Source organism: Bos mutus, chromosome 7 (assembly GCF_027580195.1).
Source record: "Bos mutus isolate GX-2022 chromosome 7, NWIPB_WYAK_1.1, whole genome shotgun sequence".
NCBI lineage: Eukaryota > Metazoa > Chordata > Mammalia > Artiodactyla > Bovidae > Bos > Bos mutus.
The window spans coordinates 55298824-55326108 of NC_091623.1; the positions used below are offsets into that span (position 1 = coordinate 55298824).

At 54.8% G+C, this 27285-nt stretch overlaps 2 protein-coding genes across 4 annotated transcripts in view; both read left to right on the plus strand.

Annotated features, from left to right (window-relative positions):
* Window positions 1-807: 807 nt before the first annotated feature.
* C7H19orf38 (chromosome 7 C19orf38 homolog) lies at window positions 808-11323 on the plus strand. The gene is made up of 7 exons (XM_070374816.1): window positions 808-917; window positions 2213-2521; window positions 4702-4794; window positions 5553-5580; window positions 6555-6592; window positions 7766-7800; window positions 10738-11323. The coding sequence occupies exons 1-7, from the start codon at window positions 887-889 to the stop codon at window positions 10873-10875; spliced, it is 672 nt and encodes a 223-aa protein (XP_070230917.1). The 5' UTR covers window positions 808-886; the 3' UTR covers window positions 10876-11323.
* A 983-nt stretch (window positions 11324-12306) lies between these two features.
* The window catches only part of CARM1 (coactivator associated arginine methyltransferase 1), a 43368-nt gene continuing 28389 nt past the window's right edge, over window positions 12307-27285 (plus strand). Inside the window, exon 1 of one of the 3 annotated variants that reach the window (XM_070373666.1) lies at window positions 12307-12779. In XM_070373666.1, the coding sequence (XP_070229767.1) occupies window positions 12560-12779 (220 nt within the window). In that variant the 5' untranslated portion in view covers window positions 12307-12559. The remainder of the gene's footprint in view (window positions 12780-27285) is intronic. The other 2 variants (XM_070373668.1, XM_070373667.1) reach the window with 2 other exon arrangements.

Here is a 27285-nt window from a genome sequence, read left to right on the forward strand (position 1 = left end):
TCTAAAGAAAAAAGTCCACTCTAATGATCCTTTTTAATGTTGGCAACTACACACTTGCATCCTTCCTGGGTGTAAACTTCCAGGTGGGCCTGGTAGACTTGACCAGAAATGTTTAGAAACCAAGGTTGGTAAGACAGACGTTTGGAAATTTCCTGGCTATCAATAGGAGGCAATTTACACTGCAAACAATGTCATTTCTTCCATTCTGGAGCTGATGTTTGCTTTCACCTGACTGGTGAAGCTCCTGAGACACAGGAGCTTGTGTGGCCTCACCCTATGAACACTCACACTCCACGAACCGAAACACTTTGTCTCATAAATTCTTTGGAGCTACTGTCTGCTACTCTTAGCCCCATTCTTCCAGGCAGCAAGCGGAGGACTTGCCAGGAAGGCCAGGAAGGACTGTCCCTTGCCTGAGGTCACAGAGGCCAAGCCCTAATCATCATGCCCTACCAACTTCCACCCTACACGTTTCAACTTCTGGGCACATGTTGGGCCACCTTTTGTGACTTGGGCCTGGGTTTCCCATACAACCCACGTTCCCTGCACTTCCTCATGCCGTTAGGAAAAAATAAACACACACACACACACACACACATATACTGGACCATCTCATCCACCTTTTCCTTCCATCTGCCGAACCTGGGCCCCCAAGGAGCAGTGAGGTGCCAGGCTCTGGTGTGCATCTGTGGAAGGGGTGGGGAGGGGAGAGAGTCCCTTTCGGTGCCCAGTGTGTGTGTGTGCAATTTCCTGCCAGTGAGGAAACACTCGGCTCAAATCAGCCCTGGTTCTCCTTTCCCTGCTCTGGCCTCACAGGAGGAGCTGGCAGCAAGCCGTGGGCCACCCTAGCCTCCGCCAGATTTCCTGACCAAACGCGGGAGGAGAGATGCCCTGGATTGTCTTGCTGTTTGCAGCCGGTGAGCTGATGCCCCTGCGCCACCCCTCACCCTGTTCCGCTCCCTCCATCCACCACCTTGTCTCTGCTGGGGGGTGGCGGGGAGGGGTGCATGCACACGAGCAGGAGCTGGAGAGGCTGAGCCCTGACAGATTTGCCCTAGAGCCTTGGCCAAGGTGCCGGGGGGCACGCGGAGCATGGACGTCTCTTGTGGGGTCTCAGTACCCCCCACATCACAGGTATTAGAAATGCCACCCCACTGGAGACAGCAGTGCCCACACCCCATAACTCAGCCCTGCTTGGCCTCTGCAGGTTTCTACCCCCGGGACTGGGGCAGCAGGAGGATCTACTGGTAGGTCGGAGAGGGTGAGAGGAAAGCTGGATAAGGAAAGGCTTGTGTTGACCTCACCTGAGCCAGACACTCCACGCGGGAACCTGGGGCCACTGGGGAGACACTGGTCCCTCCTGCAGGAAGCCGTGCCCTGAAATCGTATCCCTCATCACAGCCTGGGAAACAAGACAGAATCACTCTGCCCTCCCCTTCTCCCCTCGATCACCCCCACCTCCTGCCACCCAAACTCCTTGAGCACTCCACACCCCTTCCAGCCTCCAGCCTTTGCCTGAGATGGTCCCTCTGCCTAGAATGCTCGCTCCCAGCTCTTCCATGCTGTGTCTTCAGGGAAGCCCTCTCTAGCTACCCCATCACCCTCGTCTCCTTGAGAATGTCAGCTCCCCAGCAGGCATGTCTTGTCTGTTCATCTGTCTGTCCGTCTGTCTCATCCACTGCTCTGTCCTCAGAGCCTAAACAGGGCCTAAACATGGTCAGTGCTGTTGATAGAAGTAATACGAGTGTAACTGTGATGCTGTGCAACATCCACGGCTATTATAAAATGACTCCAACAACATGACCTCTCACCATGTGCTGGGCGCTTGATCCTCTCAACATAGCAGTAGGATAGGGACAACTAGGGGCTTCCCAGGTGGCGCTAGTGGTAAAGAACCTGCCTGCCAATGCAGGAGACACAGGTTCAATCCCTGGGTCAGGAAGATCCCCTTGAGCAGGGCATGGCAACCCACCCCAGTATTCTTGCCTAGAGAACCCCATGGAGAGAGAAGTCTGGCAGGCTACGGTCCCTAGGGTCACAAAGAGTCAGACATGACTGAAGCGACAGCATGCACTCACAAGGACAACTAGCCTCCAGTTGTACATAAAAACCAAGGCCCAGAGAGGGTGAGCCATTTGCCCAAGGCTACACAGCCAGGCTGGCCTCTGCTCTAACCACCCCCGCACCTAACCTCCCCTATCTTGCTTCGCAGGCTCCTTGGCGATCCCGGCGCCATCCATCATGCTGGTGCCCCCACACCCCAGCAGTAAAGAGGACCCCATCCACATCTCGTGCATGGCCCCCAGGGGTTTCCCAGGGGCGAATTTCACGCTGTATCAAGATGGGGAGGTGGTGGAGCTCCTGAAAGCCCCCAAGGACCAGCTCAGGGTCATCTTCAACCTGAGTGGTGGCAGCAGGGAGGTTCGAGGGGGACCGTTCTGCTGCCAGTATAGCGTACTTGGCGAGAATAGGCAACCCCAGCTGTCAAACCTCAGTGAGCCTGTGCACGTCTCCTTCCCAGGTAAGTCCCTCCCATCGGCTCTCACTGCCTAGGCTCCATCTTTTCATGGCCAAACCTTTGTAGACACTCTTCTCTCCTCCTGGGAGTCATCACTCTTCCAACTTGCCAGGAGTTTCTTTTCCTCCGTGGATGGAGGAGCCTGGTAGGCCACAGTCCACAGGGTCGCAAAGAGTTGGACACGACTGAGCAACTTCACTTTCACCATATGCAATGGGTACAGTCATTCTTCCCATTTTCCAGATAAGGAAACTGAGGCACAAGAGCTGAAGAGGCTGGCACAGGTCACTCAGCCAGCAGGCAGCAGAGCTGGAGTTCCACCGGCCTCTGAAGTCCAGACGTTAGCAGCCCTTTCCTTACTGGCCACAGTATTTATGAGCACCTGCTATGCACCAGGCACCGCCCTTGGCATTGCAGGCTCAGCAGCGAATGAAACAAAAGTCCCTGCCCTCTTGCACATTACGAGGGGGTGGCAATGGACATCAGATGATAAATAAGGAGTTTTGTAAATATTCAGTCAGCTAGTAGGGGACAAGGGAAGTGATAGGAATGAAATAACAGCCTGGTGAAGGGCATCTTTTTTTTTTTTTTTTTTGCGTTGTGCCATGTGGCTTGCAGAATCTTAATTCCCCAACCAGATAGGGAACCCAGACCCTTGCAGTGAAAGTGCTAGGGTCCTAACCACTGGACCACCAGGGAATTCCCACGCGTGTCATTTTAAACAGAGAGGAGAGTGATCAGGGAAGGTCTTTCTGAGGAGGTGATGTTTGAGCCTGAAGGATGAGGAGCCAGCCACATGGCTGTCTGGGCAGGACGGTTGCAGGCAGAGGAAGCTGGCTGTGCAAAGGCCCTGAGGCTGGAGCGTGCCTGGTGTGTTTGAGGGGCGTGGAGGTGCCCCATATGACTGAAGCATAGCAAGCAAGGGGAAAGTGGCTGGGAGATGAGAGCAGGGGGAGGCAAGGAGGATCATGCAGGGCCTTTGGCTGCAGCACGGACTCGGACTTTTTGTCTGAGTGCGACTGAAGCCCTGGGAGTGAAGATGTCTTCCTCTGGTCTTTCCAGGAGTGGGGGCTGGGCCTGGTCTTTGGATCAAGGAGGAGGAGGGAGGGGAGGGAGAGAGGGAGGAGCCTCGGGGTAGACTCCCTGCGTCACCAACAGTCAGAACTTTCCTGCTGCAGAGAGAAGGCTGTAGCCAGCAGAGGCCCACAGGTTGTGATGACAGAACACTCTCTGTGTCCTTCCCCGGCCTCAAGTTCCACTATCAAAGGCCCCCTTCTCTCACCTTGGTCCTGTGGTCTCAGAGTAGGGCGGTAACAGCTCTCCTGCCCCAGATGAAAGAATGAACAAGGGCTAACACTGAGAATACCCAAGTGAGCGCCTCTCCTCCCCTCCTGGCTAATTCCTGACCTGTACCAGGGTCCGGGCATCTCCTCCTGGCTCTCCTGAGAGATTCCTTGCCTCTCTCCAGGGAGGGGCAGCCAGATCTCTTGCAGAGACATAAACTCTGGAGCTGGGGATTCATGCTTCTGTGGCTACCTCTGTGTGGGCCTCAGAGTCCACCATGTGGCTGGGAATGGGTGTTGTCTGACCCCGTTACCCAGCCAGCAAGACTCTTCAGACCACAAGTAACTGAAAACTGGACTCAAATTGGCTTCAGCAACAAAAGGGGATTTGTTGGTTTACTGAACTGAAATTTGTTCATGGCACTGATTTCCATCATGGCTGGATTCAGGTGCTCAATGGTGTCAGGAATCATGTGCCACTTCTCAGCTCTGCTTTCTTCTGTGTCTTATTCTTAGGCAGGCTCTCGCTCTCATGTCAGAATTGTATACCTTGGAGCTCCAGATGTATATCCTGCTGGTTTTGCAATGCTGGCCTGAGAAATAAACCTCTCTTCCCAGTAATCTAGCAAAGTCCAGAAATTAGTTTCATTGGCTCAACTTGGACAACATGCCACTCCCTGAACCAATTAGGTTAGCCAGGGGTAGGGAATATACTAACTGGACAGACAGAGTTGCTAGATCCCCAAGGTCTAGCTATACCTAAACCAAATGTTTCTGGGGTATAGGGGGAGGGCTGACTCTCTAAAGGTAGCCCAGATGTATGCCAGGAGTCCCACTTTCTCCCTGCACCCCCACAATTCCATGGCCTACCCAATCTCTTTTTTCCCCATCTTCCTCTAGTGCCCACCTGGATCCTGGCACTCTCCTTGAGCCTGGCTGGAGCCGCTCTCCTCCTCGCTGGACTGGTGATCATTGCCCTGATCATCAGGAAAGGTAACAGCAGGCAGAGAAAGCGTGGCTCACCGGAACTTGCAAATCCATTAAAATCCACTCCAACTCACATCCATTTTTAGGAGCACAGAGGCACACAATTGGGAGTTCTTACTCTAAACACTTAGCACTGAAGAACCTTTCAGAATTTCAATGGTGGTGGTTGGCAGGGGAAATTCATATATATATATATATATATGGTAAAATATACATGATGTAAAATTTGCCATTTAACTCTTTTTTTAATTTACTTTTTATTATTTATTTTTGAATATTTTTGGCCATGCCATGGGGCTCGTGGGATCTTAGTTCCCCAACCAGGGGTCAAACCTGAGCACCTGGCAATGAAAGTGAACCGCTGGGGAATTCCTTTTTTTTTTTAAAGGTTTAGTTTTTAAATTTTAACTTCTACTGCTCTACAACCATCACCACCATCCATCTCTTCATCTTCCTAAACTGTAACTCTGTCCCCATAAATACCAACCCCTGTTCCCCCTCCCCCAGCCTCTGGCACCCGCTGAAATCAGTATTTAAAAATAATTTTTTTACATTTTTGTACCTTGCTTGAAGTTTTTACCAACATACATTACTCATGTAATTGGGAGGGAAAAGTGTCTTCAGTAACTCCCCCGTTGAGAGGGAAATTTGCCAGGGGAGAAGGCAAGGCTGGGTGGCAAACGTACAAGACGCCTTGTTGGTTTCTTAGCTTTTTGTAACCACGACCAAAATCTAACAAATGCTTTTTGTTTGTTTGTTCCCAGTTAAAGTAAAAAACTTGAACAAGAGACGGTGAGAACATCCCTGGAGACCCTCAGAGGGTAGTTTTTTGGGGAAAAATTTCAGTCCCAAGGCAGGAGTTTCTGATGGGCATTGAAGAGCTGGCCGGGTTCTAGGGGCAGATGGGTACTTACAGGGCTCCATCTCAAACAGCACCCTATGGTCAATGGGCGGGTTAATAAAAATAGGTGCTACTATGGCACCCCACTCCAGTACTCTTGCCTGGAAAATCCCGTGGGCAGAGGAGCCTGGTAGGCTGCAGTCCATGGGGTCGCTAAGAGTCAGGCACGACTGAGCGACTTCACTTTGACTTTTCACTTTCATGCACTGGAGAAGGAAATGGCAACCCACTCCAGTGTTCTTGCCTGGAGAATCCCAGGGACCGGGGAGCTTGGTGGGCTGCCGTCTATGGGGTTGCACAGAGTAGGACACTACTGAAGCGACTTAGCAGCAGCAGCAGCAGGAAGCGCTTAAGGTGTGCTCCACACTGTACTCCATGCTGTGCTGGGCACTCTGGACCTTGAGTTCACATTATCCTCGCATCAGCCCTGGAAGTAGGCTCTATGAATGACCCCTTTTAACAGATGAGGAGACTGAGCCTTCCTCGCATTCTTTTATTGCCAGTTGCCAAAATGTGTTAAGCAATCATTCTAGAAACCCATAGTGAGGGGGAGGCGGGTGGGTGTGCCCTCGCGTCGTGCAGCCCCCAGTGTGTAGCCTCTAGACAGTGGCCCTGGTTCTTGGGCGTCAGAATATATACTGGCCCCAGCCTCGGTTTCTCCTCTTGGAGAGAGGGGCAAACACCTTGCTGCCTGGTGGCAGAGTAGCCCCAGTGGGGCTCCTGCAAGATATTTCCATCTGAGGGGTTTCGGTGTGGGCGAGGGAGGAGGTGGGTGGGGAGGAAGGATCAAGTTTGGGGCCAGGGCTACCTGGAAGGAGCCTCCTGCCTAAGACAAGTCATCACTTTCTCCCGAATCCCTCTGCAGAGAGCGAGAATCCTGCTGGGTTAACATCGCCACCACAGGTCTGTGCCTCCGTGTTCCTGTCCCTTGCCTGGGCAGAGTCACTGCCTCAAAATGCCATCGGGTCTCACTACTTGCTGCTGAACCCCATCTACAGCTGTTCACTTCCCTTAGAATCCAGAACACATGCTCCTCCTCTTTCCCTTCCTCCTCCCCCATTTTCCTCCCAGTTTTCACCTCTCTCTCTTTTTCCTTTTTGATGCGAACAGCTTTCACCTCTTACCTTTCCCTGCCCTATCCTCAAGCCCTTCACTCATCCCGCTCTCTGCCTAGAATATTTTTCCTCCCTGTGTGGTCTCCATCTAAAGGTCACCTCCTCTAGGAAGCCTTCCCTGACTCCCTAGGCAGGATCTATTCTTTCTACTTACATTCCCCCAGCACCCTGTCATACTTCTTAGCTCTCAGTAGACACACAACTGAGTAATCATTGCATGCTTGGGTGTATGATACTCAACGCCAGTACTGGACCATCAGCTCCAAGAGGGTGGGGAGTTGAAACTGTCTTGTCTGGAGCCCCACTTGTGGTCCAGAACGTGCTGTTCTGCTGGCTTCCACCAGGGGGGCAGAGAGAGAGCCTGCCTGTGAGGTGTGATGCCCAGGAAGGGGCCCTATGCAGAGAAAACTCCATTCTCTGTACCTCTTTCATTGTTTCCCATATTCATTGAGCATCTACTATGTGCTAAAGCCTGAGGGCTCCCGAGATAACCAAGACAGAGGTGATTTCTGTCCACAAGCCTACACTCCAGTGGGGAAACAGCCCATGACAAGCTGGACACTGTCTGGGCTGGGAGGGTGGTCCCCAGAAGAAGTGGTGTTTAAATCAGAGAACTACAGGGGGGAACAGGGAGTAGCTGGGTGAAGGGTGGGCAATTAGTGGGAGAGCCCAGGATAGGGGGAGAAAGCAGGAGCTGAGACGAAGCACCCATTTTCTGGAGGGCAGCCAGAGGTCACCTAGGGAGAGCTCTGAGCAGAAGAGGGACACAGTTCAATTTGCAGCTCTTCACCCTGCAGAACGGGCTGGTGGGCGGACAAAGTGATTGCTGGGTGATGGACTCCATGCCCTTCCTCAGGGTGGATTTAGGGCCTGTGGGCTTATGGGGAGGGCCTGGGAAGTGGGGGGTGAGCAAGAAATCTGAACTGGCCCCCACCCTGGTCTTCCTCTCTTTCTGTTCCAGACATGTCCTTCGACAACTCCCTCTTTACCATCATGGTAAGTCATCCCGTTTCTCGTATCCAGTTTTATGCTTCCTGTTCTGACCACAGGAAGATGGGGGCTACCAGGGGGGCTGGGCTGACCTTTGTCTCTGGACTTCTAGGGCCTGGGAAAAGCCCAGAATCACTAAGCAGGGCTTGTTTTTGAGCTGAGAGTTGGTTCTGGAAAATTCCAGGGGATTGGAGGTAGCCACGCTGTCCAGGGCTTTGTGGGGCAGTGGGCAGGCCCCTGGTTGTCCGCACCGCCTTTGCACTCACAATGGTAACAAAAGACGACCTGGGGGCTTCTTTGAAGTCATGGAGCCTTATGACAGTCTGGTATAAAGAAAAGACCACTTTCATGTTCAGTTTCAAGAATTTCAGCTTAGTTGTCCAGACATGTATTCCCTTTTGCGGGAGGAGGGTCACACCCACCCCTGCTCCTCACCTCCTGTTTAGCAAGGCATTGCTCTCCCAGATCACATAGCATCCCGGCTAGGATTTGAAACCTGGTCTATGGATGTCCTCTGCACAGCTGCATTTTGTGGTGGCCTTGGGGTAATTATTATTCAGTAAATTAGAGATATCTGACCCGTGGATACCATGGATGAAGACAGTGTCCAGCTAGGGGAATACCCTGGCTGTCCAGTGGTTAGACTTTGCACTTCCACTTCAGGGGCCACGGGTTCTATCCTTGGTTAGGAAACAAGATCCTGCAAGCTGCCGTGTGGCCAAACACAGAAACAAAAAAATGTCCGGCTAGCTTCTCTCCATGCAGAGATGGGTACAGGTCTGGGGTGCAGGTGGTCCCACTTGAGGTGGCCTCAGGAATCCTATTTGTATAAATGGATGCTTTGGGACTGTAGTGAGGGAGCCAGGGGTGCAGTCAGTTGGCTTGGGGCGCCACTGTAGGAAGTAGGGGTGGGGGGAGGATTGGATGGGTTTGACATAGCCTTCCTGGGCATCTGGATAAGAACAAGATGAGACCCTTCATCCCCTGAGCTTCTTAAATCCACAGGGGGAGGCAGACGATAGCACATTGGCTAGGGGGTGCCCAGGAAGCTAACACATTCAGATGGGAGATGTGGGAGGTCTAGGAGATAAATGACAAGCAGGAGATAGCGGTGGAGGATTGATCCAGGCTCAGGGCATGTTCTCCACACGGCCCAGTAGAAGTGGTGCATAGGAGTGAGGAGTGGAGGGGGTTCCTGTGCAGAACTTTGACTTTTATCCCAAGTGACGTGAGAGCCCTGGAAGGTTTGGAACAGAGAGATGTGACCTACTCTACGTGCCCACAAGCGCCCTCTGGTGGCTTCAGTGAGCACAAGCTGTGGGGGCCGTGGGATGACAAGAGCCTGGGGACCAGGCGCAGACAGCTCAGATGGTTCAGGCGCCAGACGTAGTGGGTAGTTTGGTCCAGCGTGCTGGCAGCGGAGGTGGAAGGCGCGAACAGATGCAGGTCAGATTCAGAGGATGGGAAACACGGCACTGATTTCAGAGTAGATGAGTGGGCGGAGGGAGAAGGAGCCGTGGCGGAGTCCTTGAGAGACAAGAGAGGGGCCACCTCAGCCAGTGATGCTCCAGAGCAGATGGAGACTGGCTTCAGTCACTGGTATACAGATGGTGGGAGGAAGGCGCTTGGCACCAACCTGTCCAGCCCTCTGAGGTCTCAGTTCAGGGAACAAGCTGTTAAGAAAAACCTGGAGAGTAGGGCATGTTCTAAAACCCTCCCTGAGAAGCCACACTGCTCAAGGCACTAGCCTGGTGATTTCTGCTTCCCTCTCCCCACTTTTAAAAGGCATTTAAAACGAAACGATGGGAAGACAGGAAAAAAAAAAAAAAACAAGGAAAAAATAACATTTCTCAGTATCCTAGTCCTGGAGACTTTAAATATAAATGTATATAGACTATGAAATACATCCAAATGTAAAAATTATCTATAATCTATATTCATAAAGTTCTCTTCTATTTCTTAATCCCTCTGCACCCACTGATCTCCACTCTGCGCACACACATGCAGGCAAACGACCATTAGGAACTTCTTGCACATACGAGCGAGCAAAGGCAAAAGTAGCAAGTCTGTATCCTCACACTTTTTAACACAAATGACAGCATGCTAACCACACTGTTATGCACGGATGGCTCTTTTCTTTAACAGTAAGTTCTAGTGATCTTTTCTAGTTTTTTTTTTTAATCATTGTGAAATATAAATGAAATTTACCATTTTAGTCATTTTTAAGTGTACAGTTCTGGGGCATTAAGTATATTCCTATTGTTGTACGACTGTTACCATCATCATCCTCAGAATTGTATCTTGGAAAACATACCCTGTCAAGGAGTTCCTGGTGGTCCAGTGGTTAAGACTCACCATTCTACTGCACGGGGCCCAGGTTTAATCCCTGGATGGGGAACTAAGATCCCACAAGCTGCAAGGTGCAGCCAAAATAAAACACAACAAACTTCTTTGCCTATTAAACAACTCCCCCACCTCAGACCCTGGCACTCACCATTCTGCTTTCTGTCACTTTGGTGGATTTGCCTGTTCTGGATTTTTATAGAGAAATGATGCCATACGGTGTTCATCTTTATGAGTCATAGCCACCCCAGGATGAAGGGTACTGCCACACTCCCCCACTGTACAAAAGGGGGAACTGAGACATAAAGAGGTCGATTACACCAGTAGGAAGAGGTGTAGCTGGGATTTGAACCCAGGCTGTCTGGTTCCCTTTTCAGTAGACAGCAAGACAGGACAGAGGGCAGGATCAGGGGCCTGCAACTGTGTTTGTGTGCAGATGTGTGTGTGTGTGTGTGTGTGTGTGTGTGTGTGTGTGTGTAGGGGGGGGCAGTGAGGTGAGACCTGATGGATTGTGGGAGTCTCAGCCTCAGAAAATGGGGCAACCCAAGATCCAGAAATCCCAAATCACTTCATTCTCTATTTTTCTCTCTACGGACAAAGAAAATGACTTCAGAAGAAGATGCAGCCAACCTGGATGCTCCTTCAGGCTCCACTGAGACACCTGGACCCCGGAAGAGGCCCACCTCCACGTCCTCCTCACCTGAGCCCCCTGAATTCAGCACATTCCGGGCCTGTTAGGGGAGCCCCTCTCTCTGCGTGCCCTCTGTTCAGCCCTCCCCTTGGAGCTGGCCAGGCTGTGTAGGGCCTCAGGTCCCTCCAGCTACTTTGGGGACTTCTGGCTGCTGCTTTCTCAGGGAACTGAACAGAAGAGACAAAGGGGATCCCTGGCCTTGTGATCTTCCTCACTGAGAAGCAGGAGTGGGAGAGGGGGTGAAAGCATCGACCTGGAGTCTGGACGGAAAGAAGGAAGCATCTCAGGATTTCCAGCTTCTCAACCTACCAAAGAAGGATCCCTTCTGGCCGTTAGCTGGGCTGTTATGAATCTGAGCCTCGCACACTCCTCCAGTTTCCTCCTTCCCATCACACCTGATTTGGCCAACCTGACTGGATTTTTGGAGCATAGGGTCCCCTGGGTGGGATATATTCTGTGTGCCCTGCTGGCATGCCTAAGTTATTAATTATAATGTTTGAGCTGTTCCCAAGGTCTCTATGGAGTGTAGTCCTTCAAGCCCAGGACCTCTGATGTCTAATCACTGATTCCTAGGGGATGGGGAGAAGTACCCCTCAAGTGCATGCAGTCAGGGTGGTGTCTGGGGAGGGCCATGGGGGTGTCAGGAGAAGAGATCTACGTGAGGCAAGGGGCCTCAAGCTCCTTTGGAAACCCTGAAAGAGAATGGGGCCCTGGAGTAGTGGATTCACTGGCCAGTCATCACTGGGGGAAGGAAGAGTGAATGAGGGGGTCAGGGGATAAGGGGGGGTCCAACAGTTTTTTGTGGGTAGAAAACAGTGAAGGGCCTCAGAATGGAGGAGGAGGGCACTGGGGGAAGGGGAAAAGAGGAGCCGTTGAGTGCCGGAGAGGGGTTAAAGATGGGGTTCAGGGGCTAAGTCCTGGCTCAAACTGCTCTTCAAGCGGGCGTGCTGGGGGGTGGGGCCACAGGCTGGGGCGTGGTCCTACGTTCTGTCCCCGCCACTCCAGCCCTTCTCAAGAAAGCAGAACCTCACAAAGCAAGGCCCGGTGAGGGAGGAGCTGGACCGGTATAGGGGCGGGGCCTCTTCGAAGTTGGACCCCGCCCCTCTGCGTGCCGCTTCACAAAGCCGGGCGGGACCGGGGGCGGAGCCAAGCTTCAGGCGTCAGACCCGCCCCCGCCGTTTCCCTGGCCAGAAAGCCACCTCACAGCGCGGCCGCCGGCGTGGGGCGGGGCCCGAGGGCGTGTCCTCAAGGCGAGCACCGCCCCCTGGCCCGAGCTCCGGGCCCCGCCCTTCCTGGGCCTCCGCTGCAAGGTCTTACAAAGCGCGGCCGTTCGGGCCACGCCGGGGTAGGGGCGGGGCCCTAGATCTAGGGGCGTGTCCGCGCGGCAGAGCATCACCCTTGACGTACGCTCCCACCCTGCAGTTCCTGGGCCGCGGAGTCACCTCACAAAGCAGCGCCCATTCGCGCGGGGCGGGACGGGGTGAGGGGGTCCGGCCCCGCCCCCTACCGTGCTCCCCCCCAGCGCCCAGAGCCGCCTGCAGGGGGCGCTGCGCCACGGTGGCCGGGCCGCAGCGGCGGTGGCGGCGAGGCGGCGCGTGGCCGGCAGGCGGCGCTGCCCGGCTCGGCCTCGGCCTCGGCCTCGGCCTGCTCGGCGGCGGCGGCAGCGGCGGCGGCGGCCTGGGCCCGGGCGCGGCGGCGGCGGCGGTGGCTGGGCCTGGAGCCGGATCTAAGATGGCAGCAACGGCGGCGGCGGCGGGGCCGGGCGTGGGCGGCGCGGGGGCGGCCGGCACGAGTGTCACGGGGCCCTGCGGGGCCGTGTCCGTGTTCCCCGGCGCCCGCCTCCTCACCATCGGCGACGCGAACGGCGAGATCCAGCGGCACGCGGAGCAGCAGGCGCTGCGCCTCGAGGTGCGCGCCGGCCCGGACGCGGCGGGCATCGCCCTCTACAGCCGTGAGTGCGGGGCCCCGGGGCCGGGCTGCGCGCGGGGGCTGCGCACGAGGCCGGTCGCGGTGGGGGGGACCCTGGCCGGGAGGGACGCGGTGAGGTGCCTGGGGTTCCCAGGGTGAGGGGCCCTGGTCCGTGGGGGCCTGATGTGGGGTCTGTGGGGCCGAACCGAGGGAGCTGGGTGTGGGGGGGGGCCCCGAGTGAGGGGCGTGGAGGAACGGTGTCAAGGGGCAGAAAGAGAAAAGAGGGCGTGCGTGGTGGCCAGAGGTGAGGTGCCCCGAGTGCGGAGGGAAGCGGGAAGTGGGGGGGTAGTGAGGGCCCTGAGATTGGGAGAGGGTGGGCAGGAAGTGGGGGGCCGAGAGTGGAAGGCAAGAATTCTGAAGAAGCCGGGGGTGTGGGGGCTGGGTGGGAGGGGAGGGGGCCTGGGCGTGGGAGAGAATGGGAGTCTGGGGGCGGGTGTGGCCGCCGTAGCGGAGAGGAGGGAGGGGTGTGGACAGCCTCGGGCCATCCAGGGGACCCTCTGGACTGCTAAGGACGGTTGGAAAGTGGTGCCCAGTCTGGGGCGGCCTGGAGGACCCTGTTCCACTCATCTGGAGGGCCTGGCATTCCCGACCCCGGAGTGGGAAACTTCTGGATCTGGGGAGAGGGTCCCTGCGAGGGTGGTGCGAGCCGCTGGGTGTGCGCCTCGTGGAAACGTGGACGGCTGGGGCCCTTTCTTGATGCCGGGCTCCGAAGTAAGATGTAACACTGCCTCCTCCCTCGCCACGGTCCCCCGATCTTCCTTTTTGGGGATGTGAGAAACTGGTTACATTTTCAGAAGCTAGTTTCAAAACTGACATTTCGGTGTGGGGCGGGGGAGAAAGATCTCAAATGTGTTTGCCAAGACCCCGCGTCTTTGTAGTTCATCCTTTTTCTTTCTCTTCTTACTCCTATCTGTTCTCTCTTGTTCTTATCTGTTCTCTTCTCATTTCACATTTTGTTATTCTGTTACACTCAGCTTTGTCTCTCCCGGTTTCTTGCTCTGATGTTCTCCGTGTGTCACTGAGAAGGCTTTTCCTGGTGGTGGTTTGTGTGAGCGTTTTGCCACTTTGGGCATGGGGTTTTCCGAAGGGAAGTGTGTGGAGCAGTTGGTTCCCACACAGAATTCCTCACACCCAGCATCACACCTCTTTTGCTCCGGCAGAGCTGGGTCTTCTTGGACCAGATGAGGGGAGAAAAGAGTATGCCAGGTGGGTATCGGTGCTCAAGACAGACACTTAAGCTCTGAAGGGCCCCCCAGATCATAAGCACTGCCATTCATTCTACATACATGAATGGGCACAGCACCAAGTAAGGCATCGTTTCTCAAACTAGGGTCCCAGGGCTGATCCTCAGAGGAGTTCCAGGGGAGTTGGTTTTTCTTTGGTAAATAAACTTCTTTTGATTTTAGGAAAGGCTTAGATTTATAGAATTACTAGGAAGATTGTACAGTGTTCTCATATACTCTCTTCACATCTTTCTCCAGGAGAGTTTTATTATTTAAATTTTTTAACGTGGTTTTTAATTTATTTTTGGCTGTGCTAGGTCTTCGTTGCTGCGTGGGCTTTTTCTCTCGTAGTGAGCGTGGGCTGTTCTCTAGTTGCGGTGCTCGACTTGTTGCAGAGCATGGGCTCTAGAGCACCTGGGCTTCGGTAGTTGCAGCACGTGGGCTCAATAGTTGTGGCTCTCAGGCTCTTAGAGCACAGGCTCAGTATTTTGTGATGCAGGGGCTTAGTTTCGAGGCATGCGGGATCTTCCTGAACCAGGGATCAAACCCATGTCTCCTGCATTGGCAGGCAGATTCTTAACCACTGAGCCACCAGGAAAGCCCCTCCAGGAGAGTTTTTACTTTCCTGTTTTTGTTTTGTGGATACACTTGGAATTGTTACTAGTTATAATAAAGGAACACTTCTGTTTGGGGTGGTCATTCATAACTGAAGTGATCTTCAAGAGGAGAGAGTCTGCATTTCTCACACCGAGAGTCTCAGTCTGGAATGACAAAAGTCTCAGGGATCTGAGATAATTCCTGTCCCCTTTATGCCCAAGTCACTCTGGCATGGAGTTGAGAGCATGGTCTGTGGTCTTGGCTGAGCCTGGTTGTATTGGTTTCCCAGGGCTGCTTAACAAACGGAGTGGCTTAAACCAATAGGAATGTATTCTCTCATAGCTCATGGGCAGAAGTCCAAAGGCAAGGTGCTGGCTGGGTCACACGCACTCCAGAGGCTCTAGAGGAGAATCCTTTCTTGCCTCTTCCAATGTCCAGTGGCTCCAGGCATTGTTTGGTTGGAGGCCACAGAAATCCAGTCTCTGCCTCCATCTCCACATGGCTGCTCCCCTGTGTCTCTGTGTCTTTCCCTCTAAGGTTGCCTGTCACTGGATTTAGGGGCTTCCCAGGTATCTCAGTGATAAACAACTTGTCTGCCAATGCAGGAGACACAGGAGATGCCTGTTCAATCCGTGGGTTGGGAAGATCCCCTGGAGAAGGAAATGGGAACCCACTGCAGTATTCTTGCCTGAAAAATCCCATAAACTGAGGAGCCTGGCAGGCTACAGTCCATGGGGTGGCAAGAGTCAGACATGACTGAGCGACTGAACACGCACACATGAATCTGGAATCTAAATCCAGGATGATCTTCATTCAGTCAGTCGTGGGCGCTAAGTCATGTCTGACTCTTGCGACCCCATGGACTGTAGCCTGCTAGGCTCCTCTGTCTGTGGAATTTTCCAGGCAGGAATACTGGGGTGGGTTGCCATTTCCTCCTCCACAGGATCTTCCAACCCAGGGATCGGACCCGAGTCTCCTTCACTGGCAGGAGGGGACTTTACCACTGAGCTACCTGGGAAGGCCAGGATGATCTTAGATCCTTAATTATGTCTGTAAGGATCCCTTTTCCACGTGAAGTCATATGCACAGATTCTGGGGGTTAGGGCTTGGGCATATGTTTGAGGCCATCCACTGTGTGGGCTGGACTGGTGCCTGGCAGGTAGTTGGGGGCCTCTGTGCCTCGGTCTCCTGGGTGGCAGGATGGAGGTGATGACAGGGCTTGGTGGCACAGCGTGTTTGCTCAGGGAACGAACTCCCGTAACAGGCTGGCGAGGGCCTCGGAGTTGGCAGCCTCAGGGCGAGGCAGTGCTGCTTCCCAGTTGCTCTGAAGTCTGCTGGGGGAGTGCAGAGCCTCAGATGAGTGAGCAGGCTGGGCCTGCTGGGCGTGGACGGCTGGCCACGGTCCCCTGGGAAGAGGCAAAAGTGGTCTGGCCTCTGGGGGGACTTGGGGGCAAACTGCATTGTTGGCAGCCTCAGGCCTTCTCTTGGAATGAACTTCCGTCCCTGGACTCAGCATTTCCCATCCTGGACCCTTCTGGGACCCTTCTGGACCCTTCACCTGACCTGCTTTGGCCAGGTGAGAAGGCTTCAGGAACCCTGTTCTGCTCACCTGTCCCTCATGAGGCGGGGTCCTGTGAGCCACTGGTGATCGCCAGATACCTGACATTCAACTGTGTTTGAGGGGTCAGAGCGGGGCATGAGGGTTGGGGGGTGGGCCAAGACATCCACGTGAATCTCCCCGTGCCTCACATCTGGGAGGTGAGAGTCTTGAGCACGGAATCTGACTGGTGTGAATCACCGGCTACTCAGTCTTGAACTTGCCATTTCACCTATCGCGATACCTGTTTCCTTACCGATAGCAACAGGTACCTGCACACGACCTCAGTTTCCTCCACTGCAGAGAGAATAGTGCCACCGGGGGCCTGGGAATATGGGGGAAGTGGAGCAGGGAGTCCAGCCATAAAGGGTAGGTTGGTCCACAGATGTTATCACTGGTGATGCTATTGGTGTGGAATGGTGAAGAGCTGGCTTTTCTAGTAGAAAGTCCTGTATGCTGTGGGGCTGTCCAGCTGCCTCCCATCCCCAGCAGATGGGAGAAGGACCCCCCAGGGCTGCCACCTCTGTGTCAGGTGGCAAGGCTGGGAGATGGGCTCCCCTGATGGCTCAGTAGTAAAGAATTCATCTGCCAATGCAGGAGACACTCAGGTTCAACCCCTGGGTCAGGAAGATCCCCTGGAGGAGGAAATGGCAACTGACTCCAGTGTTCTTGCCTAGGAAATCCCATGGACAGAGGAGCCTGGAGGGCTACGGTCCATGGGGTCGCAAAGAGTTACACATGACTTCGCAGCTGAACACCAAGAGCAACCAGGACATACAGGAGGACATGTAGCTATATTCCTTGATGTTCACATCCTCCGTGTGGGAAAGAGGACAGTTGTGGAAGGCTCTGGCTCAGTCACCCTGCGGTGAATGGTGACCCTTCCCCACCCCACTCTCTTTTTTTGGTTTTGTGACATCTTAGTTCCACAACCAGGAATCGAACCCCTGCCCCCAGCAGTGAAAGCGCAGAGTCCTCCAACCGCTGGACCTCCAGGGAATTCCCTCCCCACCCCTTCTTGCCACTTGATGTCACCCTGGCTCACGTCCATGGCATTGGCTAAGTGGCAGCTCCCATAACTGGACCACTTTCCCCAGGCAGAGGTGCGTCTTCCTGGGCCTTGAGGAAGCTTTGGCACAGGCCCTGGCGTTCCTGGATGCAGGCTTCCCACGCCCAACTTGCCGGGAGGCAGCTCCTTGAGAAGCCCGTCGTGAGGTGGCTGAGGCCATGAGCAGAACAGACTCAGTTCCTCAGGCCCGTGGTGGCCTTCCTGGAGATGACAGGGCTGCTTTTCTCTCGGTTCTCTGGCTCTCCCAGCCCCATTGGCTAGGAAGGGACATACAGCAGGGCTGTCTCTGATGGGCTAGATTTCAGTTTGTGGGGGGACCTGCCAGGGGCTGGAAACCCTAGAGAAAACCCCTCTGTGAAAACAAGCTGCAGGTTCCAGAATCAGGAACCCTGTGACTTCCTTCACGCGCGCTCCTGGTAGCCCCCACCCCCGACAGCTGGGGGCAGTTGGGGTGCTGAGATTGTGGAAAAGTGGTCCTGTGTGCAGCCTTTAGGACATGCAGTGTCCAGCCTGGGGGACAAAGGTAGTCACATCAGAAGGCATTTACATTTTCAGCGGTGCCTGCCGGTTGCTACTGACTGCCGTCACTTATTGAGCACTTTCTGTGTGCCAGGCATGGACAGACCCCCGTGCTTTAACTTTGGAGGCGCTGGGGAAAGGCTGGTAGTATAAGGCAGGGCCTGTGGGCCAGTGGCCAGCTTTTTAAGCAGTCAGAGCTAAGGGAGGTTTGTACATTTTTGAAGTGTTGATTAAAAGGAGAAAACCCAAGGAAAAATATTTAACGAAGACCATAGAGTCCTGCCAAAACCTAAGATATTTACCTACCAGTCCTTCACAGGAAAAGCTTGCAGACCCCAGGGATAAGTGAATGAAACAGGCAGGAGGAGGGGTAACTTGGGAACTCAGCCCCAACCAGGGTCGGTAGATCTTGCGAAGCTTGCTGCTGCTGCTAAATCACTTCAGTCGTGTCCGACTCTGTGTGACCCCATAGATGGCAGCCCACCAGATTCCCCGTCCCTGGGATTCTCCAGGCAAGAACACTGGAGTGAGTTGCCATTTCCTTCTCCAATGCATGAAAGTGAAAAGTGAAAGGGAAGTCACTCAGTCGTGTCCTTGCGCAGCTTAAGAGAAGCCAAAAAGCCCTTCTCTGTGTAGGTCTGTTTGTTTTGATTGTAAAGTGTCCTGATTGATCAGGCCATATAGAGTATGCTTTCTGGACCATGTGGGCCCATGTGGGCCAGTTAGCCTGACAGGTATGACCCTTCTGTGTGTTACCACTGGGCCTTAGAATAGTTCTGGGAGGTCAGGTACACACCTACCATACTGTTGTTGGAAGAGCAGGGGTGAAAGGGTTATCCTGGCTGGCAGACAGCAGAGCTGGCTGTTGGATGCTTTGCTCCCTGCAAAGTGGTTCAGTGGAACTGGGTGGTCAGGATTCAGTTTATCCATGCATTAACAGAGACCTAGAGTAGGGGTGGCTTAACCAAGCCAGCAGTTCATTTCTCGTGCTCTGGTCCTGAAGCTTTGGAAGCTGGAGACCAGGGCTGGTGTGGAAGTTCTGCTCGAGGAAGTCCTCAGACCCAGGTCCTTCTAGCTAACCCTGTTCCCACATTCCCAGGGTCGAGTCTTGTCATCATGACTCAGTATTGCAGCAGGAGTCCAGCTATTACACCTGGTTTCCAGAAGCAGGATCAAGGAAGGGGCAAAGGGTTCCAAAAGCATTGCCAGGTGTCTGTTCGGGAAGGTTCCCAGAAGCTGGCCCTGGTTGCTTCTGCTTGCATCCCATTGGCTAGGATGCAGTCACATGGCCACTGCTAGCTGCAAGGGGGCCTGGGAAATGTAGTCTTTAGTTAGAGGGACCCTGTCCTCAGCTCATTTCCGGGTTTCTCTTTCAGTGGGAGAAAGGGAGAACAGGTACTGGGAGATAGTCACCTTGGCCATAGTAGGTAGGATGTGGATGTAGCCACCATAATTGGGCAGAATACTCCTGGTTTATGGAAAGATGCTCAATGAGGTGGGAACAGCAGCCTGGTGTGAGCAGAATGGAGGGACTAAAGATGGGTAACAAGGTTGGGCCCAGGTCACGTCTCCCAAATGACAGGGCCTTTTCCTATATGTGGTCAGGAGTGCCCTGCCATTTTTCACGGGGGCCTAACATGATAAGGATGGTATTTCTGAAAACTCTTCTGGCAGCAGGTAGCAAGGAGAGAAGCCGCAGAAGCTTGCAGGGAATGCAACAGAAATGTAATCACATGGTTTCAGTTTAGTCTGCCCCTGAAGCGCTTTAGAGGCCCAGAGTCCTGTTATGGTACAAAAGCTGAATTCCGCCCCTAGGGCAAAGGGCAGATAGTCAAGGCCATGACACTCGGCCAGGGGTCATGAGTTACCTAGCTAAAGGGTTTGCTCCACTCTGTGGTTAAAAGGAGATTCCTGATATTTTTAAAAATCGGGTGATTTCCCATCAAAATCTGGCTTGTACTTCTGAAAAATCAGTAGGGCTGCAACCCTGGGCCCTCACATCCCCAGGCTGAGTTGGATGGCAGTGCCGCCTTTAGAAGGGGCCTGTGCCCCACATGGCCAGCGCCCCTTCCCTGCTGGTGGCCACCCCATCACAGGCCCCACACCAGTAGCCATTTGCCTTCCCACTTGTAGTGTATTGTTTTTTTTGGGTGTCCATCAGGTATGGGAAAATGTCCTTAACCTTAGCCCTCGCCCTTCTTCAGCCCCCCTCCCCCCCCCTCTAGACAGCTGTTACCCCAGTTCAAGCTGACCTGGCTTCTAGTCCCGGGCCCTACCCACTGACTACCTCCCAAGCCCCGCCCCTCCCCTCCCTCACCTCTACCTGCACCTGTGCAGGCCCACAGGCCCTCATTGGCAATTTGGAAATATAAAAGGTCTGAAAACCTGACTTCCTGCTCATTTGGCAGCAAGAGCTAACCTGACCCAAACTCAGGCAAAACCCCAGCCCTAAGTTGCCACATGGGGCTTTTTATACTCTCTGGTATCCAGTTGAGAATGACTGTTCCCACTTAGGGCTTCCCAGGGCACAGTAGTAAAGAATCCGCCTGCCAAGCAGGAGACACAGGTTCGATCACCAGGTAGGAAAGATCCCCTGGGGAAGGAAATCCCACTCCAATATTTTTGCCTGGAGAATCCCGTGAACAGAGAAGCCTGGCAGGCTATAGTCCACAGGGTCGCAAAGAGTCGAGCACAACTGAGCACTGCACAGTCCCACGTTTGGCTGCAAAACGGTGCTTGGTTACAGCTGTTGCCTCTGCTCTACTAGGGATAATTCATGCTGTCTGTACCTTGTTACCTTTTTTCAGATGTGAGCAGTTTGTAATCTGAAACTCACTGAGCCCCACGTGTTTCAGGCCGGGTCTAAGGGCCTGGCATGGCACATCTGTTGGGGTGATTGGGCCCGTACGTGAGATCACGGGTGGAAAGTTGTCCACACCATGAGCAGCACCTGGCAAGCAAGCGCAGGCGTTAGGTGTGGGGGTCTGGATGAGGTGGGTGGGCAGGGCTTTTTCACACAAGGAGGAGTGTGGTGTGAACTTCGGATTCTGCGGTGCATTCTGAACCGGTTAGGTCTAGCAGAAGGAGGGAGGCAAGATAACTGGGCGGCAGGTGAGGCTTCTTTGCCGGGGAGCCTGGGGAGGCAGGCACCACCTGAGGAGGTGGTGAGTTTGCTAGGATGTCGGGAGAAATACCCATCCCAGGTGGGAGAGCGGGAGGGCTAGACTTGGGCTGGACTTGGCTGCTTCTGTGGAGAGAGGAGGCTGGCAGGGGCTTCAGGCAGCTCATAGTGGAGGCTCTTAAACTGAAATCCTAGGATGGTCCTGGTGGGTCAGTGGGTGTCCCATGATCTTACAGCCCCTTAAAGTTGCATGCGGTTTGCATAAGGGTAGACGGACAAGAGTCGGTGGCTAGGACCTTGGAGGAGCCTCCTTGATTTCAGAAAAGGGGTGGCAGCACCTCTCTGGAGGGAACATTTGTAAAGCACTTATTAGCTGCGTGTGCTTCCGGTGACCTGGGGCCATGGAGCGGCTCTTGGTTCTCCGTGCTTCTTTCGAGGGAGAGGCTCCTTTGCTTTTGATCCCCCTCAGAGGGATCTGTGACCCGAGAAAGGCTGGTGGCCACTGAGGACAGCAGCAGATTGCGGAGTGAAGCAGTCAGTGGGGGCCACGTGTATCTGTGTCCTCTCCAGGAGAATGACTATGAATGGCAGGAGTGCCAAGAGGACATTACTGGATTTCTGAGCAGGAAGGGCTGCCCACTTTGGGTACTGGAGTTGGGGAGGGGCCCAAGCAGATGACAAGTCTGGGGAGGGCCTGGTAGTAGAGGCTGGTGGGGAGAGTGGGGGAGAGACCTTACCTGGGATGGCAGGGCCCACCAACAGTTCTGTGAAAATAGGGAGACTTGAATTTTCATACTTTCAATCAGAAGCACACATTCAGAGTGACCTTGCTGTCTCTTTATTGTAGTCATTACCATTTGTCTAACTTTATTTATTAATTTTAAATGTTATTTCTCCCACCAAACTTCTGATGACAATTGCAGTGTGTTAGCTATCTATCATGTAACAAAAAGTAGTTAATGAATTATTGGCTGCCCTGGGTCTTCGTTGCCATGCACACACCTCTGTTGCAGTAAGGTGGGGACTGCTCCCTAGCTGCAGTGCTCGGGCTTCTCGTTGCGGTGCCTCTTGTTGCAGAGCAGGCATGGACTCTCGGGCACTCAGGCTCAGTAATAGTGGTGCAGGATCAGTTGCCCTGCGGCATTTGGGATCTTAGTTCCCAGACCAGGGATAGAACTCGTGTGCCCTGCATTGGCAGGCAGATTCTTAACCATTGTACCACTAGGGAAGTTCTTTAAACAGCAAAGGTTACTGAGCATCCATTGCATGCCAGGTACTGTTTGAGGAGCTGGGATTAAGCACGTGGGTCCACACTTGGAGGTCTTGTGGGGTGGGAGTATGTGTGACAAGCGCTGTCTCAGCAATCTCCCGCAGTGGCCAGTGCCTTGAAGGTAAACCCGGCTGAGGCTTGAGAATGCTGGGGAAGGGGCTGCTCGAAGTGGGGGTGAGTGGGAGGTACGGGTTGGTCAGGGATGGTCACCACTCAGAGTGGGGCATTAAAGCTGCCAAGGGAAGTGCATCGGCATGACCCAGACTCTATGCCTGTTTCCTCAGCTGTGAAATGGGGATCTTGGTAGCATCTGCCTTGGAGAGTTGTGAGTTGTGAGCTGATAGAAGGTCCTTGAAGTAGTGTCTGCTACTCAGGCAGGCAGACCTGGGGAGTGAGCCTGTGGGCCTGCATGGCCAAGAGCAGCCCATGGCCAGTGTGGCTGGAGCAGTGTGAGTATGGGGAGGGGTGGGTCCCAGCCAGGGCCTTGGCCTTTACGCCCAGGGTGTTGGGAAGGGAAGTGACACCCAAGGTGGTGTCTGGGTTCAAGCCCTCCCCCATCCCTTAGTTTTCTGCCCCATCCTTTCCTAGCAGAGCAATCCTGGGCGAATGACTCAGCCTCCCGGATATCTCAGCTTTCTTGTTGTTGAGGGGGGTTTCACTGAGGGGTTTGGCTGGTGGTGGGTGGTCACCTGTGCCCAGACTCCAGGCCCTGTACACATCAGACGCCACCCCTGCCCCTGCCTCAATTCTGGTCTTGGGGAGCAGAAAGAAGGCGGATGAGGAACCCCTTCTCCCTGCTTGGGGAGGGGCCGGAGTGTGGCCTGGGAACCAACCTGAAGAGAATGGGGCAGGAGGCCGCCAGCCTGACAGAGCTGAGGTGGGAAGGAGGGGATCTGGGTGCAGGAGCCACGGGCTCGGCTGCGGCGGGGCCGGCTCTGGGGCAGCTGGGGTCTGTGTCTCTGGGCCAGTCCTGCTCTCCTGGTCAGCCAGGCCAAGGGACAGGCCTGCTTTGCATTCCTGGGCTGGAATGCTCACCCTTCCCCCTCCTGGTCTGCAGCAGCTCTCATGGGTCAGAGGCATCTGGAGGTCATGATTAGCATAGGCCACAGAGTCTCCTCTGACTTGACCTCATAACCCCAGGCAAGTGACCCTCCTTCTCAGTTGTTCCCTCCTAGAGTGGAGAGTGGTTTTGGGGGCTGGTGGGCTACAGTCCATGGGGTCGCCAAGAGTCAGACACGACTGAGCGACTGAGCATGTGCACATACAGATTTGCCCCACATATACAGCAGGTGAATAACATGGTATAAGGGATAACTGGTCTCCTAAGCCTGCCGTGTGGTCTGGAAGAGACATGTCCCAGGCAGAGATGATCCTGAAACCCCCAGATGGGTATGGGGCAGCTGGGAAGGCCTTGGAGATCCTGCCAAAGCCCTTCCTGGTCCCACACGGCTCGCTTCGTGTGTTCACCCTTCTGTCTGCTCACTTCCGGGACTTGCTGGGAAAGCGTCAGGATTCAGGGTCCCAGGAACACAGCAGGGCGGGGCTGCTGGCACCCTTTATGTCTGCTCCGAGAAGCCATGGCACCTTTTGGTTTAAGATCGCCGAGTCCCTGACTTCCCCCACACCCACCTCTTTTGTTCTCTGCAAGCCAGTTATTGAAGGAAATTGAGGCCAGGCTTCACCCAGGCCTGCAGGAGTTAGATATGGAGGCCCTGTGGGCCTCAGGCGTCTCCTGTGGGGGTTGTGCTTTAGATCACTGGCTTTAATTGTTTAATCAACACGCACAGATGCCCGGGCCTAAGGTGCACTTGACGTGGTGTGCACCCCAGTAACTGCCACCCAAAGTCAAACCTAGAACTTGGCCTGCAGCCTCTGGGTGGGTTTGGTTTGGTTGGCAGGGTATTCTTGAAAACTGGTCGAGACGGGTGTGTGTGTCTGGGGGTACTCTGTCTCCTCCCCTCCCCCACTCTTCACAGAATAAGGGGAGAAACTCTTTCACTCCCTCTTTTTGTCTGTCTCTTTCGGTTGATTCATCACCCACAGCTTTGGTGAGAGCGGGTCTGAGCTGTTTTCTTTAAGACTGTTGGGCGGATTTGCTCCCCCGCTAATTGTGTTCCCGTGGCTGGCGTTCGTCTTGGCTGCATGTGATACTCACGTAACGGTTTTGTGTATAGAAACCTGCCTGACAACACAGGAGCTGGTGAGAGTCCAGCTGCAGGGACCCCGGCAGATCTGAGCTCTAATGAAAAAGGAATGCTCCGTCATCCCCCCCACAGGGGGCACGTGAATAAATGATCAAAGGCAGATTGGGGGGCCTCTTGCAGATCCAAACGGGGCATTCCAGAGAGCTAGCCACATTTTTCGCTGAGCTGGAGGGGAGGGCAAAGGCAGGCTGGGGCTTCCAGCCTTCTGTCGTGTCCCAGAGGCTCCCTCCGCTGAGCCTGTCTGGTCCACACCGAATGTGTGACTGGAGGTTGGCATCCCTAGTGTTGCGTGAGTCTCAGGTTGGAGATGCTGGCTGTTTGCCTGGCCTCAGTGCCCCTCCACCCCCACCCCAGTGCCCTGCTTATCGCCGCTTTGAGGCCCTACCACGGCTGTTGTGGGCTGAGCAGCTGGTGGGCGCCGTGCCAGGCTTTCTACGTTCATTGACTCGCCTGGCCATCAGAGCAGCCCCTTGGGGAGCCACCCTCTTCCTAAGAGGGGAAACTTGAGGCACTTGGTGGTGGCTGGCTGTTGGGTGCCAACCCGGCTTTGGCCCTGACGTCTCCCTGGGGGTGCTGGTGAAAGTTAGTGCCCTAGAGGAGAGGCAGACCTGGCCCTTGGGGTGTGTGTCAAGGAAGTGGCCCTGGTGGATTCTTCTGGAGCCCAAAGCCAGTCTTTCCTCATTCCTGTCTTGTTGCCGATTCCATCGTGGGTCAGGCAGGCTCTGTCCCCACTGGCCTGGGCCACATCTGGAATCACATCTGGCGAGGCAGCTGCTGGCAGGAAGGGGCCCTCCTCCGGACTCATACATCCGGTTCTCCGAGCCCAGAGGCAGGGCCAGAGGGGCTCCTGGAGGGCCAGGGGCCTGGCGGAGGCCCTTCTAGCAGCCACGCGGCCCCAGGACATCCTGTGTTACCTCTGGGCCAGTGGACTAAGTGTTCTCTTTGTCATGAGCCCTCCACCAGGACTGCAGGTGGGCCTCAGCCCCCTAGCTGGTTTCCTGCATCACTTCTCCACCGAGGCTCCTCTGCCCTGTCCTCCAGCCTCTTCCGGTTTGGCCTCCCTGGAGTCACCCTGGGCTGAGGGCTGAGGTCCCTCAGCTGGCTGGAGGAGGAACACATTAGCATTCCCCAGACACTGACTGGCTTGGCTTCCTGTGCTGAGCACACGGTCCCCGGCAACTGTGGGAACCAGTGTGTGGGGTGTCCCAGCTGCTCTGAGGGTGGGTCCCCCTGCTGCCCTTGACAGGCTTCCCCTATGCGCCTCAGTCCTCATGAGGCACTGCCCGCCCAGTTCCTGCGGTCACAGGTGGTGGACACCTTCATGACCCCTCTCAGCCCTTGGAGTCTGGCTCTGTTGTGAGCCTGTAGTGGGGACTCTGGGGGATGGTGCCTGTCAGCTGTGGTCAACCAGCTAGGCCTGGCTCTGCGAGGCCCAGGGCCCACATCCTTCCCTGGACCCTGAGCATGGTCCCCACAGCCTCCTAGGCCCAACTTGCCTCCCAGAGACTGGGATGGGGTGCAGCTGTCTTTCATGAGCAGCCAGGTCCCCAGGCTGGGCCGCTTCAAGCATGTCAGTTCTCTGGGCCTCAGTTTCCCCTCTTGAACTTGAGCTCAGTGAGGAAGGTGGTGGTTGGGAGCATTAGCTGAGGCCCTGACTTGCATTAGGTGTCTGCCTGGTACCATGTACAGCAACTGCTTCAAAGTCCCAGCCAAAGAAGAAAGGCTCGGTGCTAGAGGCCGACAGCACAGCCCCTGGAGTTAGGGGCTGGGGCTAATGGGTTTGTTGCCTCCCCCAATTATCCTCTAAGCCCCCCTGCTTTCAGGAGCCAAGGAACCGAGCACAGCTGCTGTTCCTTTTGTAGCTCACAAAGCCCCGGGCTGCCGGCTGATTAGCATGGATGGGGAGATATTTGCATGTAATGGCTCCCGCCCAGTCAGAGCCCCAGTAGTCTTTTCAGAAAAGCCAAGCCCTTTCTTTGTCTGGGGCTTCTTCTCTTGGAGTTGCCCTTCCACACACCCCTCAATTAGACTCGTTTTTGGGGTCCCTCCAGACCAGACCTACAGGACCACAAGCCTCCAATCCCTAAAGGCAAATACCATCCGCCACCCCACCCCTAGCTCCCATGAACCACCCTTTGAACGGGGTCCCTGCTGACTCCCAGAAGCCAGTGCTGTCTTAGGAGGTTTGGGGGACTCTGGTGTGGAGCCTCTTCTTCAGCCTGTGGTCAGCCCCATGGTGGTGGGGAGAAGGCGGGTGGCAAGGGGTGGGCCAGCAGTGATGGCTGGCTATTGTTATTGTGAAGTATTGTCACAGGGATGAAGGCTAATAAGCAGACACCAGGAACCGCCCACCCCCACCTGGAGAGAGAAACAAGTGTTGCCTGTAGAGCCCAGGGCCCCTATCTTGTCTCCTCCCAGCGAGATAACCTCATGGTCAGCCAACTCTGGTGGTCAGCCTTTGGGGCCCCTTTGATGTGGCCGAAGGTCCCACACCTAAAGTCAAGACCTTCCCAAGCACAGCGTGAAGCCGGCAGCTCTCAGCCTCAGCCGATGGCTGCTTCAGGTCGGAGTGGCATGCGCCGAGCCTGGTCTGGGTACCCGGTAGGGTTGAGTCAGTGGCCAGGTGCCTGGTCTGGGCCCAGTGTGGCCTTGTGTCCAAGATTCTCTCTGAGAGTCCTCCTTTCCCGTCTTTGCCTCTGGTCAGAGGGCCTGGGGATGTGGGGCTCCAGCTAGATGTTGTGTGCCCAGAACACCTGCTGTGTGCTGTGGTCTTGGGCTGGGCGCTGGGTGTTAGTCCTTGTGCCATTGCTGATCGACACGCTATTTTTCAAGACCTGAAAGCTTGGAGGGCTGGAGGGTGGAGTCCAGGTGGTTCGAACGTGGGTCTGG